Below are 17,628 nucleotides of genomic sequence, written 5' to 3'. Positions count from 1 at the left end.
AAATGTCCTTATTTGTCTACTGGAAAAAAGTGAGACAGTCATACCCAGTCTTCTGCATGGGTACTGGGCATCCAAACTCAGGTCTTCATTCCCATATGGCAGTCACTACTCACTGACCCACCTCCCGAGCCCCATTGCCAGCAAATTAATATGAATTATGTTTATATCCTTTCCTAGGGACTTCATCTTTTGAAACAGACATAAAAGAGAAAATAAAAATTGTCCCAGAATGAAAGTGTTAGTGCATTATATCGTGTAGATAGGTCATATATTGGCAATCTCTAAAGAGAGCACACTTGGTGTTTCAAGCCTTGGCTTGGGCTGGGCCATTCATTGGCCCCTAATCAGTTGTGGCAGACCTGGAAACGTGTGATGTAAAGGCGCAGTCTAGTTACAAGTTATACACTTCCTGTGATGCGTTTACTGCTAGCTTAATCGTTCCGTTGATTCCTCAAGTTTTTTTTTTTTAATCACAGTCTTGTCTAATGGCACAAAGTCAAATTAAGCTGTTAATACACATCTGTTGTGTGTCCTAGCACAGGATGGAGTTGATGGGCCTTCCTAATGCAGTCAACTCTGCAAGCCACCCCAGTGCATTAGGCAATCTGCTGTTACACAAAGCTAGTAGCTTTGTGATATAAATCACTCCTGCTTCAATAAAAGCACATAAACCATGCCTCTTTGAATTGGCAAGTTTTTTTAAATACCAATAAGTGTGTTTACTTAAGTAGTTTTTAATTGCAAGCAATTTGGTTAAGTACCATATGGTTTTATTTACTTTTTATACATGGGGCGGAGGGGACTTAATTTTCCGATCTCTCTTTTGAAAGTGTCAGATTGGGCCTAAGCCAAACTAAACAAGGAGTTTATACAAACATCAGATTTTATGAACATTCTCTCAGCCAGCTTTCCATTTATAGAGAGATGAGCCATCTTTCTAGATGGCTTTCTAGATGGTTCTTTGAAATGATGGCTCCTATCAAATAGTTTCATGTTCTGCTCCAATCTTTTAATGACCTATATACTCACTCATTTTTGAGGTTGAAAGTGAGAATTAAAATGATGTGGAAGGAAGTTAATAAATACCCAGTCCTCTTGACAGTGCTTCTACGTTTTATTTGTTTGTTTGTTTGTTTTATTGTGCATGCCGTGGCACATATGTGGAGGTCAGAGGACAACTTTGTGGAGTCAGTTCTCTCCTCCCACGGTTACGTGGGTTCTAGGGGAAGAATTTCAGGCTTGTGCAGCCGACATCTTGGCCCACTGAGCGATCTCACTGGCCTGGGAGCAGTGGTTCGAATTAGGATTGATTTTCACCTTTCAGGCATCAGCGGTATCGTCTGAAAACATCATTGATGAGTGTCACAGGGGAAGAAGGTCCTATCAGATTCTAGTGAGCAAAATCCAAGGACACGTTAAACCTTATAGAAATCATATATTCTATAATAAGTGGCCACACAGGAGGGAGAACTATCTGGTTCAAGATCCCAATAGTGCCAAGAGAAACCTGCTTCTGAAAACGAAGAAGGATGGTGGTGTGTGTTGGATGAAGAAAGCCTCAGGCTGGGTGTGGAGATCTGAATCCTTATACTAGATTTCCCATGGATTCCCTGAAAGTAAAAATCACATCGTCCCCTTCTGCCTTCATTTTCTGATTTGTAACACGGGGAGGAGATTGGCCTCTTCCACTCTAAAATACCATGGCTCACTTTCCCATCAGATGGAAGCCTTATAATAATGTTTTGCTTTAAAGCAATAAGAAGGCTGGAGCGGTGGCTCAGCAGTTAAGAGTACATCCTGCTCTCGCCCAGGACCCAAGTTCGGCTCCCAGCACCCATGTCAGGCAGCTCAGGCACCCACATATATGTGGCAAACGTTCACACAGACACATACTTTTCATAACTAAATATAAAAATAAATCTTAAAAAAAAATCAAGCACTGAGAATTTTGAAAAACAGATATAATTTTGAGTATGTGGAAATCAGCTTTGTTTCTGTCACACAGTAGATGGGGGAATTCACATCAAGACTGCGTCCCTTCTCTTGCTTTTGTTACCCGCATCATTATTTGGGTCTTTGACAAATGGTCAAGTACCAAGGACATGGCGCCCCCATGGTCGAGGAGCCAACACTTAGACATTTCTTCACAGCGGAGGCACTGGGGCTAAGGGCCATACAGAAGCGATCAGCATCATGAAGTGTCAGGAGCATGCACGTCAAAGTCACAGAATATGACTTCTTTTTGGATGACCAGAAAAGAAAGAAAAAAAAAAAAATAACAAATTCCGGTGAGGCTAGGAGGATCAAGACTCTGTGTGTGTCAGTGGGATGAAATGTATGTGACTGCTAAGTTCTGGGGAGGCTCTGAGGGATCGGAACCCTGGTGTGTGTTGATGGAGTGAAAAACACATGGCCACATTATGGGCCTTCCTTGAGAGCATTCAAAATAGAATGTTCGTATTGTTCAGTAGCCCTACCCTGGGTACCTACTCAGAAGAATGGAAAGCAGGATTTTGAAAAAAAAAAATATATGCCCAACCACATGTATATAGAGCACTGTTCACAATAGCCAAGAGGCAGAAGCAACCCACGTGTCCATTAAGGTATGAATTGGATAAACAAAAAAATCAACATATCCATACAGTGGAATGTCACTCACCTTTCACAAGGAAAGGAAGTATAGCACAGGCTCTAGTACTGATGACCTTGAAGACATCGGTGACATTGAGCCAGTCACAAAACAAGCGAGCTTCCCAAGACAGATTGGCTCCACTACATGTGACTAGCTGAACGAACACTACTGAGCTGCACACTCAACAATGTGATAAGTGCTATGCTGAGTACTTTTGTAACATGACTTTTTTTAAAGTGATGTCAAAATTAAAGTCTAGAGCCAGGTGTGGTGGCACATGCCTTTAATCCCAGCATTTGGGAGGCAGAGGCAGGGGATTGGTGAGTTCAAGGCCAGCTGGTCTACATAGTGAGCTCCTGGCCTATCAGGGATACATAGTGAGACCCTGTCTCAAAAATTAAAATAAAATAAATTACAATCTAGTGCCTTTTATGGTTGTATGTTTTATATACTTCATTTTATTTTCCCATAGTTCTCTTCTTCACACGAGGATGGAGAATCAGAGAAACAGAAGTGGCGTCTCTTCGAAATTTGTACCCCCTGTGTATGAACCTTTTTTTCCACCTGGAGAAAACCGTGCCTTAATCATCACTGGCTCTTGGTTGGTGTGTATCAGTAGTGAGTTCTTGCCTGTCACTCAAACAAGTCCCCTGGGACCATTCTTGATGGCTTTGCATACTAACTGCCTGTCAATCTAAAAGTCTCTTAGCCTATAAAAACAAGTGCGATTTTTCTAAGTTTGAGCCTTGATGTTAGAGGATATCTGGAAGGGATTAGGGCAAAATGGTGAAATTGATTATCCAGGTATTTTGACAAGTGGGTCATTTCCGCCTTTCTCTTAAAGAACGCATATTTTCTATATGCTTATTGTAAGTCTTTTTTTTTTTTTTAATCAGAAGCTAAATAATCAATGTTAAAAACACTTGAACTTTGCTTCCCATGACTCGAGTCTTGGGAGCGGTCCTCTTGGTGTAAAAACTAAAGTGATCGATGATGTTCTCTTCCTCCGATGTCACAGAATGAGATCCTTCTAGAGAAAAAGACCAAGCGAGGTAACATCCTAAAGCTGAAGTTCCCAAGGACGGAGGAAGAGAGGCGGATGCGGACCCAGAGTAAGAGAAGGCTGGAAGAGAAGAAGGAGCAGAGACAGAAGAACTTTGTGGACCTGGCCTGTGAGTGCAGCGCCGTCATCTGCTGCCGCGTGACCCCCAAGCAGAAGGCCATGGTGGTCGATCTGGTGAAGAGGTACAAGAAGGCCATCACGCTGGCCATTGGAGACGGGGCCAATGACGTGAACATGATCAAAAGTGAGTTGTGCGTGAGTGGCCTGTGGCACCCCACCCTGCTGGACAGATGTGGTAGGAACAGGAGGGGGCTGTGTCTTCAGGTCCCATGGCTGAGGCATCATAAGGCACATAACCCTGAAGGCATTTAGTCATGCCCTGCCTTGACTTACCCTCAGGAAGCCTGCAGTATGTCCAGCAGATGTGGGACTCATGGTACATCAAGGAGGAGATGAGCTGTAGCTGGGAAAATTATAGTTTCTTTTATGTGCAATGTGGGTTTTTCCCCCCCTCAGGATGGCTCCTTTCCTGTGTTTTTAAGGGCTTATCAAAAAACTTAATATTTTTAACTGTTGTTTCTATCCTGATTAAAAACTAAGGAGCCCTGAAAATAAAGTTGATTTTTTTTAATGCAATAAAAACCCTTGATATGTAATAAATTTTGCAAGAGATTTTGCTGCACTCAGCATGAACTGCCAACTCTGGTATTCATTTTTGAGGATATTATTCTTTCTTACCTAAGCCCTGAAGAAAACATTCTACCACAATCTCATGGTCTTGCGCTCCCTAGCACAGTCCATGATCTTTTCTCCAGTTGGAGGATCCTAGCTACTCACCACTGAAGGACTGTCATGTAGAGACATGTTTACACAGATGTTAGAGCATGCGGACCAGACCTCTGGTCCTCACCCGTGTGTCCATTCCTGGTCTTTTTTTTTTCTGCCTATCGTACTGTTAGGTAACATAGGTGGATTATCTTCTAGCCAAAGTGTTTCAGGTTTTGGAGATATTCCATTTGGGGAGAGATTGCATGGATTTCACTTTTTGAGTGCTGGTCACCTGTCTTCACACACTGGAGCACTTTAGATTTTCAAATTACGGACTTTCAGGTTCTATAATGTTATGAAAGCACCCCAGCTGTCTTGACCTGCGGCTTCTCTTCTTGCTACCAAACTCCCGCGTCAGCTGGGGCTTCATCTCAGACCCATTTTCTCATCTGAAACAAGAAAGGTATCTTCTCTGTCCTCTAACTCTGTGATATCGCCTTGTTGCGGTTAAGGTGAATTATGACGTGACTACACACACACACACACACATACACACACACACACACACACACACACACACACACACACACACGTATGACCTGTTGTGCTGGGGAACTGCAGCGCTTTACATACGGCCAGATTTTAATCCAGCCTGTTTTATGACTCACAAACCATCTCTTTCTTTCCTCAGAGTCTTCTCTTTTCCTCCTTGGTATGTGCTAAGAGCCTTCCAACCCTGTCTTCTTCAGCAGGAGCCATCTAGATGACGTATGTCTTCTTGCTTTTTATCAACACGCCTATCTGTTCCCACTGCCAATTTCATCCCCCTCCGCTATCTGCTCTGTGCCCAGCCTACCACACAGATGCCACTGCCTGCTCTGAGTTAGATCGCTCCTTCCTCTGTGGCCAGCTCTGGATTATTTTCCCCATCACGTACCCTGATGTGACTGTAACTACCTTGTCAAAGGAATATAACTCAAATGTGAGTTTTTTCAGGTACAGTGTAGACCTCTCGATGTCCTGGAAGGTTAGAGGCCTTACAGACTTGTCATTTTATTAATGATGGAGCCTTCCAAAGTTTCCTTCCTGGGTTGGCCATCTGCTTTCGAGAGGGCAAAACAAGGGAACAGATAAACATCATGTGAGCCCATTTTTCTGAAGTTATTTTAAACTTTTATTTTAAAAATTTCATTTACTTATTTAGTGTGTGTGTGCACGCATGTGTGCATGTGTATGTGTGGGGCGTGTGTGTGTGTGTGTGTGTGTGTGTGTGTGTGTGTGTGTGATAGAGAGACCAAGGTTGAGAGCAGCACCAATCTATGGGAATGAAGACAATTATTTAGAAGGCAATTTGACAACATCATCTTTTAGCAAAACAAGAGTACTAGGTTGTGTTTTAGATTTTAGAGGAAAACAGTGTTTCCTTAGAGTTTGTTCAGCCTCAGTTACCCTGTGAGCTGTGACAAGGTTCGGTTTCACACACTGCTCCATGGAAAAGTTCAAAGACTGCAGACTGGGGCCTAAGACAGAGTGCCTCTTCCGCAGGTCTGGGCAGACCGCTGGGAATCTCAACATTTCTCTCAGTTGCCAGTTCAGAGAGGAAAGAGGCCATGGTTTGGTAGGAGAGCAGCTTGGCAGCCACAACTCTTGTAAGCACTATTTATGTGTTTTGAAAAGGGTTGTGAATCACTAAATGGGATCACTTATTCTTCCTCCCTTCCCCTTCCCTTCCCTCACCTCCCCTTCCATCCCCTCTCCTCCACTCCCTTCTGTTAGAGCTACAAAGTATAATTAAAAACATAGGCCTGGACAACTAACTTCCTATAGTTATATTTTAAATTTTACATACTTTGGCCTCAAAATTAGGGCTGGATTTTTGAAGCTTCTTTCTATTTGGAAACTGTGGAGTGTGACGTCACTTCTTGAAGTCGGAGTGATGGCTGTGTTCTCCAACATATTTTCTCTAAGAGACCTCACTGTCGTTGTTTATGTTAATTTTTATGACCTGGACAAAATTCCAGATTATCTAACTTGAAATTGTATTTAATGACTATTTAGATGGATTAACAAAGTTTTGGAAATATTTTCCTCCGCAGTGCATGCATGTGTGCATGGGTGCGTGCGCATGTGTGTATGTGCATGTGTGTGTGTGTGTGTGTGTGTGTGTGTGTGTGTGTGTGTGTGTGTGTGTCTTAAAGCCACAGTGGGCCTTTAAAAAATGATTTCAGTTAAAATTAATTTAATTAGGAATGTTAGAAGATAAAGCTGGCTTAAGAAAAAAATTAATTTAAAAATATATAAAGGGGTTGAGAATGTAGGTCAGTTTATAGAGTCCTTGCCTATTGTCCCCAAAGCCATGGGTGACATCCACAGCACCACATAAACCAGACATGGGAGAGCAGAACTCCACCAGGCAGGTGGATTGGGAGTTCAAAGCCATCCTCAGCTACATAGTGAGTTGGAGACAAGCATATGAGCTACATGATACAAAAGCTCAAAACAAAATCAATTAAAACAAACACGCAAACAAAAAATGTAAAGATGTCTCACTGTGGCTAAGAAGCCAGGCTTCAGAAAGACATTGAACTAATGTCTAAATTTCAGGACCTAAAATTACATGAGGAACCCAATGCCTGTTGGTCTGTCTGCCTGCCTGCCTGCCTGCCTGTCTGTCTGTCTTTCTTATGCTCTCAGAGACCTTCAGAAAAAAAGAAATCCATTCCACACTAAGATAATTTACATGATAAAATTCTAGACACTAGCACACTTCCATGCTAATTCCAGGATCCCAAAAGGAGAGATGGACTGGTCCAAATCTAAGTTTTCTCTCAGCTAGCTTGTTAAGAGCTATAGGTGCCTTCAAAAGCTTTTAATGGACTGAAGAAGTTTCTAGGCTGAATCTCTAGCCTCTGGACCACTCACTAGAGGAGCTTCTACCTTTTAGATCCCTCTAAAGAGCTTCTCAATTGAGAAGCCTTTGTGGTTGCCTATCAGTATCTGGGCAGCTGAAAGTGGATATGAACTCTGCTACAGAAATATCAAAAAGGGGGAGGAAAATCTAGACTCCAGGTCACCTCAGTTTCCTAGTCATGAGTGGATCTAAACAGTGGGCCCCAATGAGACCAACTACAGTAGTCTGGGAAAGCATGCCAGGTTGTTCTCCTGCCTTCTCTACTTACAACAAAGGAAGAATGGAGGTTGACGGGGCTCGTTTTGCAGTATCTACCATAAATGACATGCAGCTGACTCATCTGTGGCCCATAAGGGTGCCTGGGGCTCACCCTGTAGGTGTAAGAGATGGCTGATGTATTGGGTAGATAATCCAAATGGAATTCACCACCCACCTGAGATCCTATCACAAGTATTTATGGAGTCCCATCTGTGCTTGGCCTAGCATACCTGTCCCTCTGACAAGTATGGGGTGGGCGGGATGGGCAAGAGCTTTTGTTTTTGTTTTGCTGTGGAAAGTCTTGAGTTGCTCAAGGCTTGGACTTAGAAGCAGTGTCTGACCCTCCCCCGCTTCTTTTCCCTCTGCCCCATAGCTGCCCACATTGGTGTTGGAATAAGTGGACAAGAAGGAATGCAAGCTGTCATGTCCAGTGACTATTCTTTTGCTCAGTTCAGATATCTACAGAGGTTGCTGCTGGTCCATGGCCGGTGGTCTTACATAAGGATGTGCAAGTTCCTCCGATACTTCTTTTACAAGAACTTTGCATTTACTTTAGTTCATTTCTGGTACTCCTTCTTCAATGGCTACTCGGCACAGGTAATGGAACATTATTCCTTTAAAACTATTTGTTCAGTAGAACTTTTACATGAATAAAATGCTAGTTCTTTTAAGCATTTTACTAATTGGTTGATTGTATGTGTGTCTGTGTGTGTGCGCGTGTGTACATGCCACAGTGCATATGTAGAGGTCAGATAAACAACTTTGTAGGGTCAGTTCTCCTCTTCCATCTTTACCTGGGTGCCAGGGATCGAACCCAGGTCACCAGGCTTTTGTGGCAGGCCCTTTGCCTGCTGAGCCACCTTGCCAGCCCTCCTGAACTAGTTCTCATATTCTTTTTTAAGTATTAAACAGTTTTAAATATTCCAACTGAGTTTCCGAATTCTAATGCACTCATAAGGGATTTCAATACTGATGATGACGGCTGGAGAGATGTCTCAAGGTGAAGAGGACATGCTGTTCCTACAGAGGACCAGAATTTGGTTCCCAGTACCCATTGTCAGGTGGTTCGCACTTACCTGTAGCTCTCATCCCAGAGGACTCAAAGCCCTCTTCTGGCAATTGTGGGTACTTACACTCATGTGCACATACCCATACACAGATGCACACACATAACACAAAATATAAAATCTTGTTTTTAATGAACACTGACTTTTCTAGCATTACCCATCAGGATAGAGTCTTTTAGCAAAACCTTCTTGTAGTGTTTTCATGCACACATTTAAGGAGTGGAGTGGAGGGGATTGTTGCCATGGAAAGGTCTGTGGTGCTACCCACTGCACAGACAAACTCGTGTTTTATACAGGGGTAGCTGAGGGGTACTTTCTCTTCAGGATGGGGTCCCCACTTGGAGAAAGCAGACCTGCAGTCTGTCTTTGTGCATGACACAGAGCCTCTATTTTCCTTTTGCAGACGGCGTATGAGGACTGGTTTATCACCCTGTACAATGTGCTGTACTCCAGTCTGCCCGTGCTCCTCATGGGGCTGCTTGACCAGGTAGGAGCCACAGGCTGGGGTGCTCTGGATGGATCCATCCACTGCCAGGGAGATTCCAGCAAACACATCAATGCATTCTTCTAGCTTTACTCATCCTGAGTAAACCCTAGCACACCTGTCAAGCAACAATAACTGCTTTATGGTCTGCTAAGAAAAGAATTTCTGGAGCTTGTTGTAGGCAAGAGTGCTTATATGTTTCTTTCAGACATCTGGCTGTTCAGACACCTGAGAATCCAGCAGGGTTTTTTTTTTTATTGATAACTTATTGATTTAAAAAGTAAATTTTAACACTTTCCAAAGTTGATGTATTTAATTCCTAAATCACATTTTATCTGACAAGCAATTCTTAGAAAATGGATAATTAATAATAAATAAATGGGGGTAATTAAGGGTTAATTTACCAGTTTCTATGTGAATTTTCTTCCTTTAGATTTTGTAATAATACAAATACATTATCTCAGGAGGCTAAAAACTATTCTCCACACATTTTTTGACATTATTAATTGATTGCCTTTGCTAGTACCGGGATGAATTCCCCATAGCTACTCTCTGGAAACATCAAATACCGGTAAGCTAAAGCTGCATGGTTGACAGAAATACTGATCTGGATCCCTGCTTGCCTTCCTAAAACACAAGGGCAAGTGGCAGCTGTGTGTGAGATACGAGATACAAACTGTGACACACCAACATCTTTGACCTCATAGACAGCACATCATTCTGATTTTGTTTTCTCTTTAAGGACGTGAGTGACAAACTGAGTCTCCGATTCCCTGGGTTGTATGTAGTGGGACAGAGGGACTTGCTATTCAACTATAAGAGATTCTTTGTCAGTTTGCTGCATGGGGTCTTGACATCCATGGTCCTCTTCTTCATACCACTTGGCGCTTACCTACAAACGGTGGGACAGGATGGAGAGGCACCTTCGGACTACCAGTCCTTTGCCGTCACAGTGGCCTCAGCCCTAGTAATAACCGTCAATTTCCAGGTATGTGGCTTTCCTTGCCTACATCCTATATCTGTTGTTACCTGTACCTAGCCTCTGCCACTTTAAAAAATAAGACTGTTCTTTCTCTCTCTCATCTTCGAATAGTTCCTCTTTCTTGCTTGAGCCAAGGATGGTTTGGTTTCGGGTTGTTGGCTGTTCAAACCAAATCAGACCCAAATCGCCAAGTTCCGTTTTCAGAATTCTTGGATCCTTTCTTTTCCTGCTACATTCCCCAAATGAGTGCTCTGTTTTTCTCTGGTTTCCCGACAGATTGGCTTGGATACTTCTTACTGGACTTTTGTGAATGCTTTTTCAATTTTTGGAAGCATTGCGCTGTACTTTGGCATCATGTTTGATTTCCATAGTGCGGGGATACATGTTCTCTTTCCATCCGCATTTCAGTTCACAGGTTGGTATTTCTCAGATTCCAAAAGTAAGTGTAGATCAATGACATCAGCTTACTTTCTGACATAACTATCGGGTAAGTACAAAAATACATAAGGCATCGATTTTTTTGCTAGTAAAAATTAATATTCTAACAGGAATTGGATGGAAGTAGCTGTTTGGAAGGGTCTAAGCAAGCTAAAGTCATATTAAGACATAACTGTGTATCTGTTCAATCGATAGCATGAAGATTAAAAGGCTTGGGCCATCGAGATGAATCGGCAGATTAATAACAGTGCCTGCCGCCAAGCCTGTGGCAGTCTGTGGGGCTCACATGGTGGAAAGAGAGAATGAACTACTAAAACAAGTGGTCCTCTGACCTCCACCTGCGGACTGTGTTCACATTGACATTTATGCACATGCTCACACACTCACATAGTCACACATACTCATACATACACATACATATGCTCACACACTCACACATACACTCACACACTCACAGTCACACACACACATGCTCTCACACACACACTCATACATACATTTACATACACACACTCACACACACAAAATAAACATAAAAATCAACTAAGCTTCTTTAAAGATGAAAAGGCAGGGCTGGAAAGATGGCTCAGAGGTTAAGAGCACATACTACTCTTATAGAGAACCCAAGATCAGTTCCTTCCTAACACCCCACATTGGGTGCCTCCTAATTGCTGTAACTCCATTTCCAGAGGATCCATGTCCTCTTCTGGCCTCTTAAAGCAACACACACACACACACACACACACACACACACACAATTTAAAAACATAATTTTTGCCCAGCAGTAGGTGGCCAACACTAAATGAATTCAATGGCATTTTTGGAGGTTCTTTGTATCACAATGCTTTATCTGGGCTTTTTTCTTTTTTAACCTTACAGATCCTTTTTGTAGTTTTGTGTTTTCATGAAATTTCTGTATATATGAACATGCGTTTCTTGTGCTTTTTTTCTGGGACTCTTTTTTTTCCCTGTTTGTTTTGACCTATTCTGGTTTGCTTGTTTTTATTTTATAATATTTTTAGATGCCTATTTGTATTCTAATGAGAGAGGGAAAAGAAATGGTGTGGATTTCAGTGGGTGGGGAGGTAGGGAGGATCTGGGAGGAGTTGGGGGAGGGGAAACCTTAATCAGAATAAATTATATGAAAAAAATCTATTTTCAATTAAAAAAGTAAAATGAAATTCAAATTATATCCAATAAAAATAATAAATAAAACATAATTTTTAAAAAATAATAAAAAAATTAAACCAAAGATGAAGTTGCTAGAAATGGTGGCATGTGCATTTAACCCACCTCGTGAGGAAGGGGAAGAGTGCTCCAAGTTCAAGGCTGGTCTGGTCTGTATAGTGAGCTTCAGGCCAGCTGTGCTACACAGCAAGATTCTGCCTTTAAAAGAAGAGGTGGAAGGAGGAGGAGGCAGCAGCCACGTAAAGCCTTTCCTCCCCCCCACAATACCTAATATTGATAGTTATGAAAATTTGAGTGCCTGTGTATTGCTGAAAGAAATGCAATGTAGTTTTATCTTTCCAAAATGCTATCTGAAAATGCACCATGAATTATAAAAACTCTTCATGCATTTTAACCAGTTATTTATACTTTAAGATTCCTTGTACAAAAACTACATTACTAGGACAGTTTTAATCATTTTTTAAATGGGGGAGGGCTAGAAATAGGTTGAAGAGAATATTAAATTAACTAATCAAAGGACCAAATAGTAATAATACCATGGAAATCTAGAACTCAAAAGTTGGGTCCATCTTTCAAAATATGTATGCAGAACAACAGTTCAATGAATGATAAACAAAAGTGAGGAGACTAATGATCATAACTATATAAAACATACAGCTTAGGCTCCGGAAGTTGGGGCTGGGGAAATGGCTCAGCAGTTAAGAGCACTGACTGCTCTTCCAGAGGACCTGAGTACAATTCCCAGTACCCACATGGTGACTCACAACCATCTGTAATTCTAATTCCAGGGAACCCGATGTCCTCTTCTGACTTCCAAAGGAGGCACCAGACATGCCCATAGTGCACAGGCAGGCAAATCACCCATATACATAAGAATATATATATATATATATATATATATATATATATATATATATATATATATATATATATATATAAAAGAGCCAGAGGTCAGGGAGGAAAACTGTGTCTTTTAGATCTAACAGGACTGCTGGACTCCTGAACTCACCATAGCCCTGGTTACCTGCCCAAGATCAAGCTAGTCGGTATTTCAGCATGGAGTGGGAAGGGGTTCATGAGCAGAGCCTCTGCCTTTCACAGGTGACAGCTGATGGCTTCTGAGTGGGAGAGAGTTGGTTTTGTTAATGGCGTCACCCCTGGTAGATCTGCCATGCTCTAGTAAATGCCCGACTCTTGAGTATATGGGTAGTACAAAGCAGACTTAGTGGGTTATTTAAAAAAATAATAATAAGAAGTTGGGGGGATTGATCTGGAAAGAGGTAGAGGAGTTTGAATATAATCAAAATTGTGCCGCCACCACCTGACTAGTTTTCATGATTTTGTTTTGTTTTTTCTTACTCTTTTAATGTTTACTTAGAATATTCCCATGTAAAGTATTTCTAAATCTGATTTATAGTTAGTAGTTTAAAAACGAAGACTGTTTGTATACATGTGCATAAATATGAGTAAAACTTTTAAAACTGGAAAGGAGAATGAGAAGGTAAGACTCGATAACAAAGAGGGTGGAAGATGGACAGACGGACATGGGATATAAAAGTGCCAAAGATACCGGGGCGGGGAGGGGGGGGGGGTTCTGGTGGGAGATTAAGAAGAGCAGTGGGGAGGTAAGGGGGAGGGAGACCACTAAAGCACACTTTGTGTCAAAAAAACGCTGTAATGATATCCAATACCTTGTGTGCCAATTTTAGAAAATAAAAGAGTTTGCATTTTAAAAATTAATTTTATAAACTCATGTAAATACAGAAAGTATTGTGATCAATTGGGCTCTAGGTATTTGCTGCTGGGGAAATGTATATGATCATCTGTTTATAAAGCCAAATTGCTACTTCTGATGCAAAAGACTAGACAGCAAACCACCAATTCTCTATGGAGAAAGCATGGCTCCAGTCACAGAATGGGTTTTGATCTTCGGGCCACCATGACTAGTTGTGTTTTTTTGGGGGGCAGACTTACTGAGTTCTCAACTCAGTTTCCTGATGTCGCTCATACGGCAGCTCCCACCTCTCAGAGTAAACTAAACGGCATGGCCGATGTAAAACACTGTGGGCTGCCAATATTTGGGACAAATGTGTGGAGTTTCCAGACAGAACTAGAAGCTAGAAACTGCTTTGTTTATTTTAATTTTTTTTTTTTTTTTGGAAGTCTCTACTGCCGAACGATCCCCGAGTCTGGTTCTTGCTCGGCACATGCTCTACCTGTGAGCTACATCCCAGCTCCAATTTTCCATTGTTTATTGGTGCAGCATTACTAAAAGCATCTTCCCCCATTTTCTTCTTGTGTATCTTCTTGTAGCAAACAACTGACCCTTTTATTTGGCTTTGCTGGGTCTTGGCTTAAAAAAAAAAAAAAAAAAAAAAAAAAAAAAACCCTGTGCATTCATGATTGGGTGTGGTAGATCATACCTGCTGTCTTGGCCCTCTGAGGGCCCCAGGGGCAGAAGCTGTCTCAAAAATGAAAACAGAAAACTGGCCATTTCTGGAGCAGTTTGTGGAAGTAAATCTGGTTATAAAGTGTGAGCCTAGATCGTCTGCTCGACTGTATCGAAGGCAAACTGTGCCCTTAGGATACGAGTGCCTCTGTGCGTCACTCACCGTCATGTTCTTTCCAGGTACGGCTTCCAATGCCCTGAGACAGCCATATATTTGGTTGACCATCATCCTGACGGTGGCGGTGTGCTTGTTGCCTGTCGTTGCCATCCGTTTCTTGTCAATGACCATTTGGCCATCAGAAAGTGACAAGGTACGTAAAGATACAGACCTCCTCTCCTACCTGAGTGTCCCTTCCAGGAACCGAAGCATTTCCCAATACTGCCTTTCCTGCAGGTTTCTCAGTTTGTGCGAAGTCTGATCAGAATTCCATTGTTTTACCATTTCTCTTGAATTCCATCTGAAAGGACAGGGAACCTTCCAGCATTTGTCCATACAGCATAGCGTGTTGTGTCCCTTCTGTTTTACAATTATCTTAACCTTTTGCTGTGCAAATGGGTTGGGTCCCCCCCCCCCATTATTTAAAGCAAAATATTCTCTCCTATAATACAATCAATGTCCCAAAAACAATGTGTCATCTCCCCTTGCGAAATGACTAGCAGACTTCAGGGCAGGTTGGTTGAGGTATTTAATGTTGCTTTTCCATCATTCTCCTGAGGAGAATGTCTTCAGTATCAGTTTCATTTTGTGCTAGAAGATGGCCATGGCTGTCCTGACATCACAGAGGGAAAGAGGAGGCTTCCATCCTTTCCTTCAGGACCCTAGGAATTGCAACACACACCTTTCTCAGGTCTCATTTGTCAGAATTAGACTGCATGCTTTGTTGAACTAATACCCAGTCAGGAAAGAAGCTTTGTGTGTTAAGAAGGTTGTTACTATAGGGGGAAGATTACCTATCTGTATAAATCAGCGGCCTGTAGAAAGGCGAGATGTGGATGCTGGGCAAGCTCCCTTTAGTGCCCAGGAGAACACTGACAGTTGACAGGGATCAGGAAACAAGAGAGGAGATTGGGGCTTGGGGCCCGTTGGTAAAGTGCTTACAGGGCAAGCGAGCATGAGGACTTGAGTTCGGGTTACAGCACACACATAAACAACTTCACCTTGGCACCCTGCACCTGTAATGCTGGAACTGGGGAGGTAGAGACAGGAGGATTCCTGGGACTTACTGACCTACTAGGGTAGCCGAATCTATGAGCTCCAGGATTGGTTCCTTGAGAAACCCTACTTCAAAAATTAAAGTGGAAATGATTGAGGAAGACACCAGACATTCATCTCTAGCCTCCATAGCCATGTGTATGCACACACTCAGAGAGAGAGAGAGAGAGAGAGAGAGAGAGAGAGAGAGAGAGAGAGAGAGAATGCACTAACATGCAGGAGAAACCTGTAGAGAGTTTATCTTCAGCACATACCAGTCTGCCCGGGACTCACAAAGAGTGCTGCTATTCTACTGTTTTCTGTTGTTCTGATGAACACCATGACTGAAAGCCCCTTGGGAAGAACAGGTTTATTTCAGCTGACAGCTCCTGCGTAGGTCAGTCTATCACTGTGGGAAGTCAGGGCAGGAGCTCAAGCAGGAACCCGGAATCAGAAACTAAAGCGGAAACAGTGCTGCTCCCTGGCTTGTTCCCCATGGCTTGCTCCGCCTGCTTCCTGTCACTACCCAGGATCGTTTGCTCAGAGGTGGAACTCTCAGTGGGCCGGGCCCTCCCATATCAACCATTAATCAAGAAAATGCCCCATGGATTTGCTTACGGGCCAATCTGATAGAGACATTTTCCTAATTAACATTTCTTCGCAAATGACTCTAGATTGTGTCAAGTTGACCGAAACTAACTTCAGGAAAAGTGAGGGATTTGATTTTCCTGGAACTTGCAATATAGACCAGCCTGACCTCCAAGACACCTTTCTCTCTTTCTTTCTTTCTTTTCTTTCTTTCTTTCTTTCTTTCTTTCTTTCTTTCTTTCTTTCTTTCTTTCTTTCTTTCTTTCTTTCTCTCTCTCTCTCTCTTTCATTCTTTCTTTCTTTCTTTTCTCCCTCCCTCCCTCCCTCCCTTCTTCCTTTCTTTCTTTCTTTTTGGTTTTTCAAGACAAGGTTTCTCTGTGTAGTTTTGGTGCCTGTCATGGATCTCACTCTGCAGACCAGGCTGGCCTCGAACTCATGGTTCTACTGGGATTAAAGTCGTGCGCCACTGCTGACTGGCCACCTCCATCTTTTGAATACAAGAATTGAATTCATGGGCCACCATGCCTGGCCATAGTTTTCCAGTTTCCACCTGCAGGATGTAAGAAGTCAGATGTTTGTACGTGCATAGGGGTGTGCAGCCTCTCAGCTGGAACTAGCTTCTGTCCAGTTCCTGTTGGCCAGGCATCCTCTGTATCTCAGACCTTTCTTTTCACGGTTTCCTTTACCCAGATCCAGAAGCATCGGAAGCGATTGAAGGCTGAAGAGCAGTGGAAACGGCCGCAGAACGTGTTCCGGAGGGGGGCATCTTCCAGGCGCTCAGCCTATGCCTTCTCGCACCAGAGGGGCTATGCGGACCTCATCTCCTCCGGCCGCAGCATCCGCAAGAAGCGCTCGCCCCTGGATGCCATCATCGCAGAAGGCACTGCTGAGTACAGACGCACCGTGGAGAGCTGAGCGCTGGGGGAGATGTCTTTTTTTTTTTTTTTTTTTTTTTTTTTTAATGAAAGACTCAGGACCTTTTTTTAAAAACAAACAAAAACAAACTGAACTTGTCACAGAGGACAATAACCTTGATAACAAACTTCTAGGGCTGGGCTGTTAAGCATCAGCAAAGCCATGCGACCACCTATTTTATTCAGCCGACTATGTCTGCTGAGGTTCAAAGGGAACGTCTTAATCCAGGCTCAATCGAGGACAACAGAATTGAGAGAAGTCTCCGTTTCAGCTGCAAGGATACTACGGCACTATAAAATTACAACGACGCTGTCCTATCTGTGGCCTCAAACATGGATTTTTTTAAAATGCACTTCCCGCCGCTTGTCACTTTGTTTTTTGTTTTTTTTTTTTTAAAAAAAAAAAGTCTGTTGTTTAATGTATGAGTGTAGTAAGAAAAGATTCGTTGTGTTTATCACCTGACACAAAGTGGTTTGGTGACATTTTCAGAGCTGGTGATTGGCTTCATGTTGCTTTATACCAAGTTATAAAATTTGAAACAAGTTTCCTTGATTGAATGCTTAAGTACAAAGTTTTGTTCTGGCTTTGATTTACTACAGGGTTGAGTAACTCACTACATAATTTTACTATTTCATGTTTTAGCATTTCTCTGCCGTACCAAGTGGTTTGACTCCCTACTTTAATTTTCCAAAA

At 42.4% G+C, this 17,628-nt stretch overlaps 1 protein-coding gene across 1 annotated transcript in view; it reads left to right on the top strand.

The window, feature by feature from the left end:
• Positions 1 to 17,312, top strand: part of Atp8b1 (ATPase phospholipid transporting 8B1) — a 130,310-nt gene extending 112,998 nt beyond the window's left edge. The window contains exons 21-28 of the mRNA XM_006985186.4: positions 3,105 to 3,237; positions 3,651 to 3,939; positions 8,006 to 8,229; positions 9,103 to 9,186; positions 9,926 to 10,171; positions 10,442 to 10,580; positions 14,421 to 14,551; positions 16,711 to 17,312. Of these exons, the coding sequence (XP_006985248.1) occupies positions 3,105 to 3,237; positions 3,651 to 3,939; positions 8,006 to 8,229; positions 9,103 to 9,186; positions 9,926 to 10,171; positions 10,442 to 10,580; positions 14,421 to 14,551; positions 16,711 to 16,935 (1,471 nt within the window). The 3' untranslated portion in view covers positions 16,936 to 17,312. The remainder of the gene's footprint in view (positions 1 to 3,104; positions 3,238 to 3,650; positions 3,940 to 8,005; positions 8,230 to 9,102; positions 9,187 to 9,925; positions 10,172 to 10,441; positions 10,581 to 14,420; positions 14,552 to 16,710) is intronic.
• Positions 17,313 to 17,628: the final 316 nt, after the last annotated feature.

This window comes from Peromyscus maniculatus, chromosome 19 (assembly GCF_049852395.1).
Source record: "Peromyscus maniculatus bairdii isolate BWxNUB_F1_BW_parent chromosome 19, HU_Pman_BW_mat_3.1, whole genome shotgun sequence".
NCBI lineage: Eukaryota > Metazoa > Chordata > Mammalia > Rodentia > Cricetidae > Peromyscus > Peromyscus maniculatus.
Note: the sequence above shows the minus strand (reverse complement) of the source record. Positions and strands in the feature narration are given on the sequence as shown.